This window comes from Diadema antillarum, unplaced genomic scaffold (genome assembly GCF_040938485.1).
Source record: "Diadema antillarum isolate AM-2024a unplaced genomic scaffold, OU_Dant_1.0 scf00000004, whole genome shotgun sequence".
In the NCBI taxonomy this organism is placed as follows: Eukaryota; Metazoa; Echinodermata; class Echinoidea; order Diadematoida; family Diadematidae; genus Diadema; species Diadema antillarum.
The window spans coordinates 1,212,514-1,227,266 of record NW_027270893.1 but is presented as its reverse complement, the minus strand read 5'-3'; the positions used below and the strand labels follow the sequence as shown (position 1 = coordinate 1,227,266).

At 40.2% G+C, this 14,753-nt stretch overlaps 1 protein-coding gene across 1 annotated transcript; it reads right to left on the bottom strand.

Moving 5' to 3' along the window:
* Positions 1-821: 821 nt before the first annotated feature.
* Positions 822-13,969, bottom strand: LOC139709755 (etoposide-induced protein 2.4-like). Its single transcript, XM_071621752.1, has 8 exons — positions 13,848-13,969; positions 10,913-11,165; positions 8,418-8,545; positions 7,611-7,735; positions 6,115-6,231; positions 4,154-4,265; positions 2,058-2,244; positions 822-1,364 (listed from the first exon to the last, which is right to left on the bottom strand). Exons 2-8 carry the CDS (start codon positions 11,101-11,103, stop codon positions 1,265-1,267), a joined length of 960 nt encoding a protein of 319 aa, XP_071477853.1. The 5' UTR covers positions 11,104-11,165; positions 13,848-13,969; the 3' UTR covers positions 822-1,264.
* Positions 13,970-14,753: the final 784 nt, after the last annotated feature.

Below are 14,753 nucleotides of genomic sequence, written 5' to 3'. Positions count from 1 at the left end.
ATCTGAAACTTCTCGAATCTTTGCCAGTGTGACTGTGGCTAGTATTGCAGAATCAAACAAATGTGGCAACGAAATATGCAAAAACTACTGCAGCAAAGTGACTCAATGCACAACTTCTAGGCTTCAATGAAATGAGACTATTTTTCTGGCTGTCTGGCATCATACAATGGCGATAATCATATAAATAACAGCTGATTATTTCTACACCAGATCAAGATCACAACTGATTGTCCTCTGCCTGACCGTGTGCATAGTTTTGATTGAATTTTTTGCATCATTGTTACTGCGGGTAACTATAAGACTAAAAAAAAACAAAAAACAAAAAAAAACAAAAAACAAACTACATATTGATTGTGATCTCTCACTGTTCATTCTGACCAGGTCCAACCTAATCTTGAATGAACAAATTTTGTCAGGTTGCTGTTAAACCAGAGAATTTGCATGCATGAATCTTTCAAAAATTTTGTGAGTCAAGATTCGCAAAAGCAAAATGCTTGCAAAGTCTTTTGTATATGCACAATGCATTCAATGCTAGTCAAAATTCAAGAAAGTTTCACACTGTGAAAAAGGCTGTCCCCCCCCCCCCCAAAAAAAAAAAAAAAAAAAAATGCAAAAGTTTAACCTGTTGAGGACAGGCTGAATTTGGTACAACATGCATTTCTTATAGACACTTGCCCGAGTATACTCAAGACTCGTCCTCAATGGGATAATGCTGCCAATAGATTTTACTCAAGTATGAGGTCATTATCCACAGCAACAATTTTAGACAATTAGTAACACACCACTGAATAACAGCCCCAATGAAATTAAAAATGCTCTCAACCTATCAATCAACGATAATTATAACTATTTCTTGTCAAACTGACAATATGGACTATTTAGCTTCTTGACAGTAATAAGCTACAGCACCCATTCTTGGCAAGCTGTTGCAATTTTCTTCAGCTGATGGTACTTTACCGTGCTCTGTCCATTCTTAGAATATTCATTCTTTGAATGCTAACATTGGAGATCTCTTGCGTTGCTGCCTCTAGCTCTATTGACAGCAAGGGAAAAAAAAATCATCATTCTCAAAGAAAAATAAAACAAATCATCACAAAACATTTCAGTATCACATTTGCTCCAGCAGCCATTTTGAGGAACCTTTCCTCCAGCGTCGAAAGTGGTGAACACTGCTAACATCATACACACAAGAACCTCTGGCTCTTGTTCGGCGAGAACGGCTGGCGTGAACCCCGCGGCAAAAATAACCAGGGAGGTGGAGACATCACCTGCTTCGGGCAGACCTGATTGGTCCCTTCACTGTCCGGTAGAACACTTTGTTGGCAATGCCGATAGCAAACGAAAATATCTGCACCTGGAAGTCACTGCAAAGAAAAAAGTGAAATTCAATTATTATATATATATTTTTTTACCAATCACAACAAAGGGTGTATAACACCTATCAATACACAACAGCATGGAAGAATACTGGGTACAATGTCATTGCAATATAATACTACTTCCATTTTGTACATTTTGATTTTGCACATTTTGCACAATTTCTATTTTGCATATTTTCTTAGATATCATTATCTCCGCCAAGGGAGGAGGTTATATTTTTATTACCGAATGTTTGTTTGTTAGTTGGTTGGTTTGTTTGTCCCTGTGCACAATAACTGAAAAGGCTGTGAACAGATTTGGATGAAACTTGCAGGAATTGAAAATGACACAAGAAACAGATGATTAAAGTTAGGGAATGGTATTGAAATTTTTATGGATTTTATGAAGGATTTTTTATATTTCGGCAGGTAGGGTCAATGAACTTGGGAGTTCAAGCTGCACATTTTTTAGGCTTTCATATGCGCACTACAGTGCGTGCTCTAGTTTCTGCTAGGGTGAGGCACGCAGCGCAGCTGATATTGATGACGTAACAAAAGGTTTCTAGCTATTATTGAATCACACATGTACATGTCCACCTCCCCTTTTACATTTTGCAAAGCTTGGTCGCAATTCATATTATAACACAATGAGCAAAACTGACTCTTGCAAGGTGAGGGTGGGCTTGTGGTGGTACTTACCAGGGCTTGGCCCGCGGATGGGCCTCGTTTCCACTGATAATGAAGAGGGGGAAGACGGTAGAGAAGAGGCAGCCACTGACAAAGTACGAGCTGGGTAGAGAGGTGATTAGGGCCAGAGGCAGACCAAAGCCCATGAAGTAGGGCCAGTTTGCCTCAACGTAGGCTATTCTGGTGTGGACCTCCCATCCTGCAACAGAATTAACGATAACAAAAATAATACATTTAGCTCGTGGTTCTTTCTTTTTTTTTAATACAGTGCATTTTGGACTTGTTAAGGATTTCAATACTCTTCACAGACTCTCACTCCCCCTGTCACAAGAAACTGTCAACCTTGTTTAAGTCGATCTCGCATAATTGTAAGTTGAATAATCGCCAAAGTCGAAGGTCTTTTAAAATCCTCTTCTCTTATATTCCAATCTATTGATTTTAACTCCCTATGAGACAATTTTCTCTCAGTCAAAGCTATTTCTTCAGTCTAAATAGATTCAACTAAGGAAAGGTTGACTGTTGATTATTTACAAACAGAACTGACAGTGCTAACTCTCCACTCCCTGGGGAGCATTCCAGCCAGTCAGCATTTTACAGGTGCACTCATGCTGATCAACCAGCATAAACATTCTCCTCCTACCGGGCTCTCATTTAAAGGTACAGTGCACTCCCGTTATAACGAAATGCTCGGGACCGGCAGTTTTCTTTCTTTATAACGAAATTTCGTTATAACCGAACAAATACAATATATAACAAAAACAAGGAACCACGTATATATATCATATTATGTTTACTGAATACTCATCACACACTGGAAAGCTACATTGTACGTGAAATGTGATGGGATAACTGTATTACAATAATAAACGCAAGTTCCCCTCAGAAACTGTGCGTGACACAAGGAGCGAACACACAGTGGTGTGAAGCGTTCACCCATGCAGAGACGCTATAAATGCTTGTTCCGCTACGTATTTTCGAAGGCAATTCGCATTTCGTTATAACGGAGCACATTTCTTTTGTTTTTCTTTGTCTGTGGCGCTCGGAAATGACTTCGTTATAACGGAAATTTCGCTATAACCGTGTTCGTTATAAGCGAATTTTGTACCGTAGACTTTAATGGTGATAATTTTGGGACCAGAAGATTTACTTCGTTATACCGAAATTTCGTTATAACCGTGTTCGTTGTAACGGGAGTGCACTGTACATAGTCCCGGTAGTGTAGAGGACGCTGTTGATGATACTGCCTATCACCATTAGCATTGATACGAAGATTACCAAAGTTGAGCTGTCATCAAGAGTAAAGTGCGTAGGTGTCGCTAAGTAACGCTGCCTTTCGTTGTTTTCTTTGCGAGGTGCGTGCATATGTGCTTGCTATCATGACATCACAAAAGACGTTTGCTAAAGCTGTCATCCCCCTCAGCCGAATCATGAGCCTAATTGTGATCGGACCAGTGACTGCAGTGAATCGGACTTCTTTAGACTCGGAGAAGTGGGCCACAGCGTAAGCGCTAAAGAGGAGTCGATAGCGTAGGTCTCTATAGGAAACTTGTGCCGTGCGTCCGCGTCCGCATTTGACCAAAACACTGGGACCATGCACCCTTAATGTACTCCTGAGTGGAGAACACCGATTTGGACAAAGAGCCTTGTCAAAGGGCAAATATTTCGGGCTTCGTTGGGCTTGAACCTTCGAACTCTTACCATGCTCATGTGATTCAGTGATAATCGCTCTTATACACTCAGCCGTGACACCGTCGCATGCATGGAAAAAAGGAGCGTGCTTCAGTGCTTATTTATGTGCTATAAGGATTAGAACCAGCACTAGATGCCGGGCGGAAGCTCGATGGTTTAGTGGATAAGACCCCTGTCCAGTAATCAGGAGGTCGTACGTTCAAATCCTGCTGGAGTATGTGTGCCCATGATATCTATCATGGCTTCTACTAGAAAAATGCTGACGAAGTTTGTGCTTAATACATATTCACATCGATGTAAGGGAATTTGCCAATCAGTTGCAGTAAAAAGTTGATGCAAGAATTTCATGAATTTGAACCTCTCCCGCATCATAAACATACACATACATTGAAATGCCTACATTCATGGTGTGCTCTTACCCATATTGAACCATTTGTACTCAAATGAGTAGAGTGCATTCAGCAGAGATAGATGGAACATGCTCAGGAACTGGCTGACTCCTTTGATGGGTACCAAGCTCACAAGCATACTCTGTATCAAAGAGAATAAAACTTCAACTTACAATGCACACTGACTGTAGATGTAAAAGAGAATGAAAGTCTATGAAGTACAGTACTAAAAGAATGATCACTAAGATTGCATGCCAGTGGCACGTACCAAGCAAAAAATGCAGTACAGTGCTTATCCAATGATTGGGAACCACTTCAGTGAAAACAATAATTGCCAGAGGTAAAGCCAACTTCAGTGTGATAAAATTTGTACACATAATTTCCACCCCTAATGCATATTGGAACCACAACCCGCTTTACATGGGACATATTTTGGCTGAACACTTTCAATGTCTCTGATTAATGTCTACAAGTGACAACTACATCCTCATAAATAATCACAGAGATTTCATTTCCCGCCAGAAATGTTAATTTCTTACCATAACCGGAGAGATTCTGGTGATTCTGCAGCAAAAACATTTACTGACTGGCAAGACAGAAATAGTTTGAGGGACTGCATAATAAAGTAATATTGTCCTGACACTGATTGTCAACTTCTACTCACAAATGCCCTTTAGTTTTTATTGTCATTTTTCTTCTCTCGGCGTTGCAGCGTGCCTTTGTGTGTACTTCTTCCTGCACATATCTCTCAAGTGGTATGATAACTGTGCATGGATTTAGTGTATTACCCACATAATGGGTTTCACGTAGGGTGATATGCATGGGTCAATACCAGCAACTGCTTGAGCGGGTGCCATGTTTAAACAACAGAAAAACTTGTTTCCTGACTACTCCAAATCAAGCCATGACCACTGCATGAGAACATTAAAAACATCAGAATTCTTCATCTGCTGTCAAACCGAGGATTATTACAGGTTTTACTACATTGCAGTTGCCTACAAAAATGGGGAAATCATTAGGGAGTATCAAAATACAACTAAATACAAAACAAAAATAAGAACGTAGGAAATTTACAACGCAATCTTTAACCCTAAAAAGGTGGGGGGGGGGGAGGGGGTTGAATCAACCCCCCCTCGACATTTTTCGCGACTACTCCATCGCGCAAAATTCTTTGACCGCGCCGTTTGCTGATTTTTTACTTTCAAGTCTCGTGCATCTTTTGACACCATTTTCGTGAAAATCGCGAATACCGTTACGACACTGCATGAAGTTTTATACATGGCTGTCAGACTGAAAATCGCTCAAAAACGTGATTTTGTGTATAAAGTCTATGCAAATGGAGTTTTCTCTTCTTATTCATAAAGATATGATTATTTTCACTTTCATAGGCTGAAACTAATTAATTTTAGCATAATTATGCTTGAAATAGGTTCTGCCATAAATTTTGCGGGAAAAAAATGATAAAAGAAAAGGTCGAAAAACCAAAAATACATAAGGAATTCATAAACAATGAAATACATAAGAAATTGATTTCGATACCAAATTTTTTTTCAAGCATATTGTTAGGAATGTTACAAAGAATGTTTTCACCAAAAATTAGGACTCTAGGAGCTTTAATTTCTGATTTAGAGCAAAATGTAAGATTTTATGCATATATTAGCATAATTAATTATTATGATGAAAATTTCCATTTCTTTTTGTATATCTTGGTAGAATACGCCACATGTAATGCACGTGCCAAATTTCATGGCAATTGCGCGATTGATGGCCGAGATCTCGGGGGGGGGGGGGGGGGGGGGGGGGGGGGGGTTGAATCAACCCCTCCCCGGCCACAGAACACTCAAAAAAGCCCAGCCTGGTTATGGTTAAGGAAGAAACATGAATTCTTACATTACACAATGTTTGAATATGAAACAACTACAAGAAAAAAAAAATGAAATGCTTCTCTAATCTGTAAATAATTTATCCTAAAACTTTTAGTCCACACTCACCTGTAGGAGAAATAGAATCTGTACAAGCACACTGAATGTGAGGTCTGCTATAAGTCTACTGAGGCTGGGAAGTTGTGGTCGTCCTCTAGACTTCCGGTACGCTGCGTCTGCTATATCCTGAGAAAACAAACACACAAACAAAGAAACAAACAGACAGAGAATAACCAGAGACTGGTCAAGATTGAAAAAGTATGTTCATTACAAGATGCAGACTACATGTATGGCAACAAGAGAATGTTATTTTAATGAAAAAACAACAACAAAAACACAAGTGTACCAAGCCAGCAAAATTTGAGTAAAAGCAGCAAAAAAAACAATGAAACAAAGCTGTGATAGTTCAAATCTCGGTAGGTCATTAGGATGGAGAACCTAGACTAATTCAACTGCACTGTGCATCTGACTGCGAAGTTTGCCATCAGTGTCATCAGCGCACATTTACAATCATAGAATGGGTGGCGAGAATCCTGCGATCTCATTAGTCGAGAGCTATGTGTTTATTTATACTGGTCGCACGCTGAGTCACAGTGGTAAACATGTTATCGCGCACTCAGTACGAGAGATCTATTGGCTAAAACAACCATGCATCAGTTTTTACTGATACATGGCTCTGAAGAGAAACCATGCGTCCAGTAAAAACTGATGCATGGTTTTCGGGCTCTCGTCTATGGCAAGTCAAAAGGAAATGCATCCAGTAAATTTGTCATCCGGTAACACGATAGAAAAATGGGTTTTCGGCAAGAAAATTACCCATTCTATAAAACAGATGACGCACATGTCTTTTCGTGCATCAGTCGGAATATAGTGTGCATGCGGTAACTTTGGAATTTAGCCTAAACCCACTCGGCTTCGCCTCGTGGGTTAAGCATTCCATAGTTACCTTATGCACACAATTCCGACTGACGCACTCAGACCTGTGCGGCATTTGTATACTAGTCTGTACAGTCCTGTTCATTTCAACTCCTACTGCAAATGAGATTTTGCAGCAAAAACCAATGAGCAAATCTGTAAGGTATTTTCACAGAAAACACATATTTTCATGTTTCAAGTAACAGAACAATTAGTGATTCCCTACCATAAAGAAATGATATGCAGCACATTTGTGGAACAGGAGGCAATATTTTGTGAGTTGTTGATTTTGCAAATATATCAGTGGACTTGCAAAACTTTGTGAATATACATATATGTATGTAAAAGAACTGTAAAATATATCACACATAATACAGTGCACATGAATTCCAGTAAAGCACAAACCTATATGAGGGCAATTACCCCCAGGACAATTACCTCCAGCTAAATATTGGCTAGTGATAAGGTTAGAGTAAAGATCACAGTTAGGGTTAGGTTTAGGGTTAGAGTTTGGGTTAGGGCTAGGATTAGGTTCAGGATTAGGATTAGGGTTAGGGTCAGGGGAAGGGTCCGGGGTTATTGCCCAGGGGGTAATTGCCCTAGACCCGCACAAACCTAATGACAAGGGTATGACAAAGAAGGCGACTTACTTGGAACCACAGTCCACTAACCGCCTTGCTTAGGAGGAAGAGTGGTAACACCCAGAATGCCCGGAAGATGTACGTCAGTACGGGCTGCATCCATGCCCACACCTTGTTGTCAGAGGTAGCGTCACCTGTATTGACAAGGTCAAAAGTCAAGGGGTCAAAGTACAGTGTCACATTTGACCCAGTGGGTAGGGACTACAATAGCGTTTTCTTTATACACCGTAAAAGTGGAAATTTCTATGCAAGCATTTTTTTCTTGCTTTGGTTTGGATATCTGTTTAAACGTATTCAACACTGTACATCACAAAAACTTTCAGAAGCTCATTTCAATTGAATGTATTTTATTGCTTTTGCAGTTTGCTATGTATTTTGCTGTTTATTGACTTGTTTTTTCTTTGCTTTTCAATGGAAATTGTTACTGATCACTTTTCTACCATAATGAGCATAAAATAAAAGTGATCGAAAGTAAAAATAGTCAAGTTATTCATTACTTTCATGTCAGAGCACTATTCTCCATATATATTGGAAATGTACACAAAATCATAAATATTGTGCCCGTTTTGGGGTGACATAGGTACACATGAAGTAACAAATGGGCAAGGCCTCATAACGGTAGGCAGCAATGCTGCAAATTTGGTCAAGTTGGTTAGCCATTGACATTTGCAACTCTCAATACAACTCTGTCTGGTGGCATTTTGCAACATTTCCACTTCCTTTTTTTTTTTTTAACTACCACAGGAGACAAATAACAAAATACGACAGAAACATAATACCTACTTACAGCCTCAAGAACAATGTAATGGAACTTACCTAAAATGAATGATACAATAAATTGCAGCAGGGGAAGGAGTACATTGTTGAAAGCCACGAGACTCAGCCAGAAAACACCAACATTGAGGGCGCAGCACTGGAATATTCTCTGTATGACCTTTGGTTCACTATCAATAACAGGACAAAAGCATTGTTATATCGGTCAGTCCACAGGGTTGGATCCTCTTTCGTGACATACTAGAACTCAAATTCTAGCCCTCATTGAATAGTATAAAGCAAATACCTAAAAGTAGTGACTTCGGAAAGACAAAGGTATTCTACCAAGTTTTACTACTCAAGCATTATGGGTATTGCAATTTCAGAGTGGATAATTTATTGCCAGTACACCACTGTTTGACATGCAATGCAAATGTGATGTCCAGGCAATGGAGAAAACAAAATTCATTTTTTGATGCAGCAAATCCATCAAAGATTTCTTCAGTTATATTAATGCACTGCAGTGGATTCAGTATAGTAAGGAGCATAGTTCCTATTGACACAGAAAAACTTGAGCAAAGACATTTGAAATGATCTTCACTGCAAAATGAACAAGGAAAAGTAGAAATTACGCGGTGCGTAATATATGTCCCCGCCGAAAGTAGCATTTTGTAGCAAAATGTGCAATATAGGTAAAAAATTAAGGTCAAAGGTCAAAGAAGTCAAAGGTCAAAATTCTGTGTAAAATTTTTGAAGCCCTCACCTAGTGCCATCACATAAAGCAAACGGAATCGAAATCGGGTTAGAAATGGCGAAGGAGTAGCATTTTATAGCCAATGTACAATACAGGTCAAAAATCAAGGTCAAAGGTCAAAGAAGTCAAAGGTCAAAATTCTGTGTAAAGTTTTGAAGCCCTCACCTAGTGCCATCACATAAAGCAAACGGAATCGAAATCGGGTTAGAAATGGCGAAGGAGTAGCATTTTGTAGCCAATGTACAATACAGGTCAAAAATCAAGGTCAAAGGTCAAAGAAGGCAAAGGTCAAAATTCTGTGTAGAAGTTTTGAAGCCCTCACCTAGTGCCATCACATAAAGCAAACGGAATCGAAATCGGGTTAGAAATGGCGAAGGAGTAGCATTTTGTAGCAAAATGTACAATATAGGTCAAAAATCAAGGTCAAAGGTCAAAGAAGGCAAAGGTCAAAATTCTGTGTAGAAGTTTTGAAGCCCTCACCTAGTGCCATCACATAAAGCAAACGGAATCGAAATCGGGTTAGAAATGGCGAAGGAGTAGCATTTTGTAGCAAAATGTACAATATAGGTCAAAAATCAAGGTCAAAGGTCAAAGAAGGCAAAGGTCAAAATTCTGTGTAGAAGTTTTGATGCCCTCACCTAGTGCCATCACATAAAGCAAACGGAATCGAAATCGGGTTAGAAATGGCGAAGGAGTAGCATTTTGTAGCAAAATGTACAATATAGGTCAAAAATCAAGGTCAAAGGTCAAAGAAGTCAAAGGTCAAAATTCTGTGTAGAAGTTTTGAAGCCCTCACCTAGTGCCATCATATAAAGCAAACGGAATCGAAATCGGGTTAGAAATGGCGAAGGAGTAGCATTTTGTAGCAAAATGTACAATATAGGTCAAAGGTCAAGGTCAAAGGTCACGACTGAAATTCTGTGTAGAAGTTTCAAAGCTCCCATGTAGTGCTATCATATAAAGCAAACAGAATCAAAATTGGCTCATAAATGACAGAGAAGTAGCAAATTGAAGATTTTGATCACACACGGACGCACACACGGACACACGGACGGACGGACGGACGGACACACGGACGGACGGACACACGGACACACACACGTACGGAGCCCGTTTCATAGTCCCCTGCTCAAACTCGTTCGGCGGGGACAAAAAGTTGATACCTCCGTTACATGGACACCGTGCAATTCGTTCACCCAACCTGATGGACTGACCCATAGTATGTTATATTATATTCCACTCATAAGAGCACATTTTCACCATTTTCACCAACAGCAATTCGAGTCATTGACACAACTTCTGCTCATGTATGATGACATGGTTGCAAGGCTTAGTGTCTGGGCAGGGCCTAGATACACAGATACTCAAAAATCTCATTGTTGAGGCGCTATCATTACATTTCTATTTTCTTCTATAACATCAACAAAGAACAATGGGTGAACATGCTTTGTTTACATGGCTCATCAGTCACAAGGTCACCATCTCCTAACATGACTCATTTATAAATCAAAGTTTCAACTTTTGTATTGAAAAAGCATGCAAATATCTGAGCATCATCGGTTTCTTGTGTCATCATCAACATTTCCTGCAAGTTTCATGCAAATCCATTGACAGCTTTTTGAGCTATTTTGCACAAGGATCTATAGACAAATGCCGACAAACACATAATCTTCTTCCTTAGCGTAATAATGATGATAGGGTCTAATACTTGTTTTTTTAACACTGTACATTATGAAGAAAAAAAAAAATGTCACTCTTTGCTACTCTCTAAACTTGGCATCACTTACAGTACAAAGTCACTTACTTCGCTGTCTTTTCCTTGATAGGGAGTGGACGCCTCCTTGATTCCATCATCTTCTCTTCTCGCTTCTTCCTCATCTTCTCGCGAATTTCCTCCATCTCCGCATCCACGCGGAACACGAAGAAGCAACCTACCACCGCATCGCGCATGCCCTGGCATATATCGACCAGGGTGACCCGAAGGATGTCTGTCATGTTTCCGATGATCCCCGCCTCCTTGATGTCGGCATAAATGTCTGCTCAATCCCTTCGTCCTCCTGCATTTGACAAAATGAAAAGTCCGCGGAAAGTTCAAACCTATTGTGTACATTTTGATGGAAATCATAAAGAGGTTTACTGCTAGATTCTACACTTATTCAGAGACTCCAACTCTCCCGGTTTCGACGGGAGATCTCCCGCCGAAAGCCCATTTTAGCAAAATCGCCCATTCTCCTGCTTGAGATTTAATTTCTCCCGCCCTGGCTCTGTGTCTTGATCCCGCTTGAAATTATTTCTTACCTGGTGTCATCGTATGTTGAAAAATAAGCCTTAGATAGCACGAGGGAGCATTTAGAACCCTAATAGAGCTTCCAGGGCCCTTAACCTGTTGAGAACGGTTTGATTTTGCTACAACACGCATTTCCCATAGACACCTGCCCGAGTATGTACTCGGGACTCATCCTCAACGGGTTAAGCGGGCCCTACGGGACCCCGGCCGCAAGGAACTTTGTGCTTTCCACTCGTGATGTGCGCGAAGCGCACATCAAGTTGGACTCTCCCATTTGCTAGGGGTTTCAGGCAGGAGAATTTCCAGATCAGAAGGTGCTTGGGGTTGGAGTATCTGCTTCTTCAATTGAACTGTTTTTACAGCTCCAGCTCTAGATGTACAAGTAGCTTAAGTCACTTGTCTGCCAAAGATGCCCACAATCAAGGTTGATTATCATGTGGGAGGGTGGAATTAACCCATGGAGGATGGACTGATTTTGCTACAACACGCATTTCCCATAGACAGCTGCCCAAGTATACTTGGGACTTGTCCTCAACGGGTTAAACTGTACCTGTAATGGCAGATTCGTCATGTCTGTAAATACTAGTACTACTTAGACCGCAAGAGCATGATCTAGTGCCTACTTTTTATCACTGCATTATTGGAGTACAGGGGCTAGAACCTCTACTGCAGATTACTTAATACAATAACGTTAGACCCTAGCTGTAAATTTCATCAGTTTGAATCTCGGTCCCAGATGGCCATAGCATACAAGTGTAGCCAGTAGGTCAGCTGTCAATCGTAAAAATCTACATTGATCTAGGTTATCTATTCTTTAATCTTCGGGATTGTTTAGTTCACAAGAACCCAAGCAAGAGTTCTGGACACCGGACATGTACACACACACACATACATCACAGAAGTTAAAAACGTTATCCAGAATGAAGCCTCTATAAAGACCAAAAAAAAAAAAAAAAAAAAAAAAAAAAACTAAGACTAACACTAACAAGTTAATCGTTGTTACATTGAAAAGATCAAACCCCTCTGGGCCTGGGTTAACTGCAGATTCTAGTCTAAAAGAGTACCGGTACGTGGTACTTACATTATAACCCTCTGGGCTCTGTGATAGCTAGGTAGATTCAATACTAGGCATAGATCTAGCCTTGGGCTTGGCTTTATAGAGAGACTCTAAATGCCGGGGGTCGATGGAACTCACATTCGTCGCAGTAGGCCTATCCAGTACAGTCAAACCTGTCTATAGCGGCCACCCAAGGGAGACGGAAAAAGTGGCCGTTATAGACAGGTGGCCGCTATAGACAGGTAATCCAACTTTGTGTGCATTGCTTACATGCACATGTTTCATCATTGTATCCTTACATGTACATGTACAGTGTATGTGTGTACGTATGCATACACCGTTCGTTTCATGCATTTAACCATGGCGGTGTATATGTTCGAGTTCGAGTTCGAGTTCGAATTTATTCGTTTTTCCACAATAAAATCATACAGACATAAATCTCACTTTCTTGAGTGACAGAAACAATGTATGTAAATTCGTACAAAGAAACCAACAATAATGAGAAAAACTAATAGTATCAATACATTGCAATTGTTGCAGAAGTAACGAAAATGAAAGAATTGTATATGAAATATGAAATTGTTGCACAGTAACATGTTTATTGTCGTGAAGAATCGTGCATTATTAGGACTGAATGAGGGATGAATGCAGCGGTGGCGATCACTGAACGTTGCTCGCACGGCTAAACAGAAAAATACGCTGAATTATCGGCTTGGCTACGGCTCCATTGGGTTTTTGGCCGCTGTAGACAGGTTAATATCTCCCGCGGGAAACAAAATTTGTGGCCGCTGGCCGCGTTAGAGAGGTGGCCGCTATACACAGGGTCTTTAACAGGGCTTTTCTCTCGGGGGGATTTTGCAGTGGCCGCTATAGACAGGTGGCCGCTATAGACAGGTGGCCGCTAAGGCAGGTTTGACTGTATTACTATTACTAGTAATACAGCTGCCTATGGTAGTCATGCTGACTGAATGCACAGTCCACTATCATTGTTAACGTTAGACAGACTAACGTTAGAGTAGAAAGATTTCTTGACTGTTTGTCTCCATTCTTCATACTTGCCTGATTTACAATGAGATAGAATCTAGACCTCTAATATTGTTATGACTATGAGTTATGACGTTCTATTTTGTAACGAGTAACATTTATTAGGTTCTACAATCTAATACAATCTAATTAAACCTTTGTTGCTAGTCACGAAAGTGTGTGAGAGTGTCAGTGACCACATCACTCGTTATTCAGACAGACCTCAGTAAAAATCTCAATAGACCTGCACAAATCTCTTGTCTGCGAGTGTATAATTTCATGTGTTATCTGACCGTACTGCATGCTTATCTCCTTAGTCTTAACCTTGGTCCTTTTTACTCAACCACCTTTCAACATAAACCAAGCACTTACTTGTCTTTGGTGAGCACTACATCACAAGCATTTCGAGACCACTATTCGACGAACTAGCAGGAAAAGGACAAGCGGGTAGCGATGGTGCAGTCGACTGGCCGGTCATACAGCGCAGAGCGACGCATAATCTACGGCGACGGCGAACGAAATCGTTGTTTATTTTCTCTCTGCATGCATACGGTGTATTATTATTAAATTCCCATGCATGCTGCCCTCTTTTGGCGATGCATTAATAGCTACAGCGCCTTGCTTCAGTCTGCAGGACGGCTGCTGAACCCCTTTGTCACTGAAAGGACAAGTATAGTGACGTCTACCTTAATATTTATACAGTGAAGGCAACAATATTAGTAGTACACATCAGTAAAAGTTTGGGGAAAATCGGACAATCCGTTCAAAAGTTATGAATTTTTAAAGTATCTGCGCAGTCATTGCTGGATGAGAAGACTTCTACAGTGTCTGATGTCACATGCGTACTGCAACAATATCTAAACGAAAATAAAAAGAGAATTTCACAAAACTTTACTTTTTGAATAAGTGCACATTAATTCTTCGACTTGTTACTGACATATACATGTATTTTTATGAAGACCTGAATATAAGAAAAACCCAAGTCCAATTTTTGGCCAAATTCAGTTTGACATGGGATATTGTAGCTAATGCATGGACTCATCTTAATGATAAATCCTATTTACCCCCGGAAGTGCCTGAAACGAATGAGTGAAATATTACTCAGTATATGAATGTAAGAATGACCCAAGTCCAATCTGGACTTGGGTCATTTTTACATTCGTATTATAGCGCCCTCTCTCACTGTTTCTCTCATCTCATATAGCAGGCTATCCGGTATATGATTCAAAGAACGACCCAAGTCCATCACACAAAATGGCCTCTCCACAATTAATGTAT

Bases quoted from the DNA above. Each gene is read 5' to 3' on its own strand.
- LOC139709755 (XM_071621752.1), bottom strand. From the start codon at position 11,103: ATGACAGACATCCTTCGGGTCACCCTGGTCGATATATGCCAGGGCATG. The intron at 6,232-7,610 runs GTAAGTCGCCTT...TTGTTTTCTCAG, and splicing joins TTAGTGGACTGTGGTTCCAA to GATATAGCAGACGCAGCGTA. The intron at 4,266-6,114 runs GTGAGTGTGGAC...TCTTTGATACAG, and splicing joins AGATTCTATTTCTCCTACAG to AGTATGCTTGTGAGCTTGGT.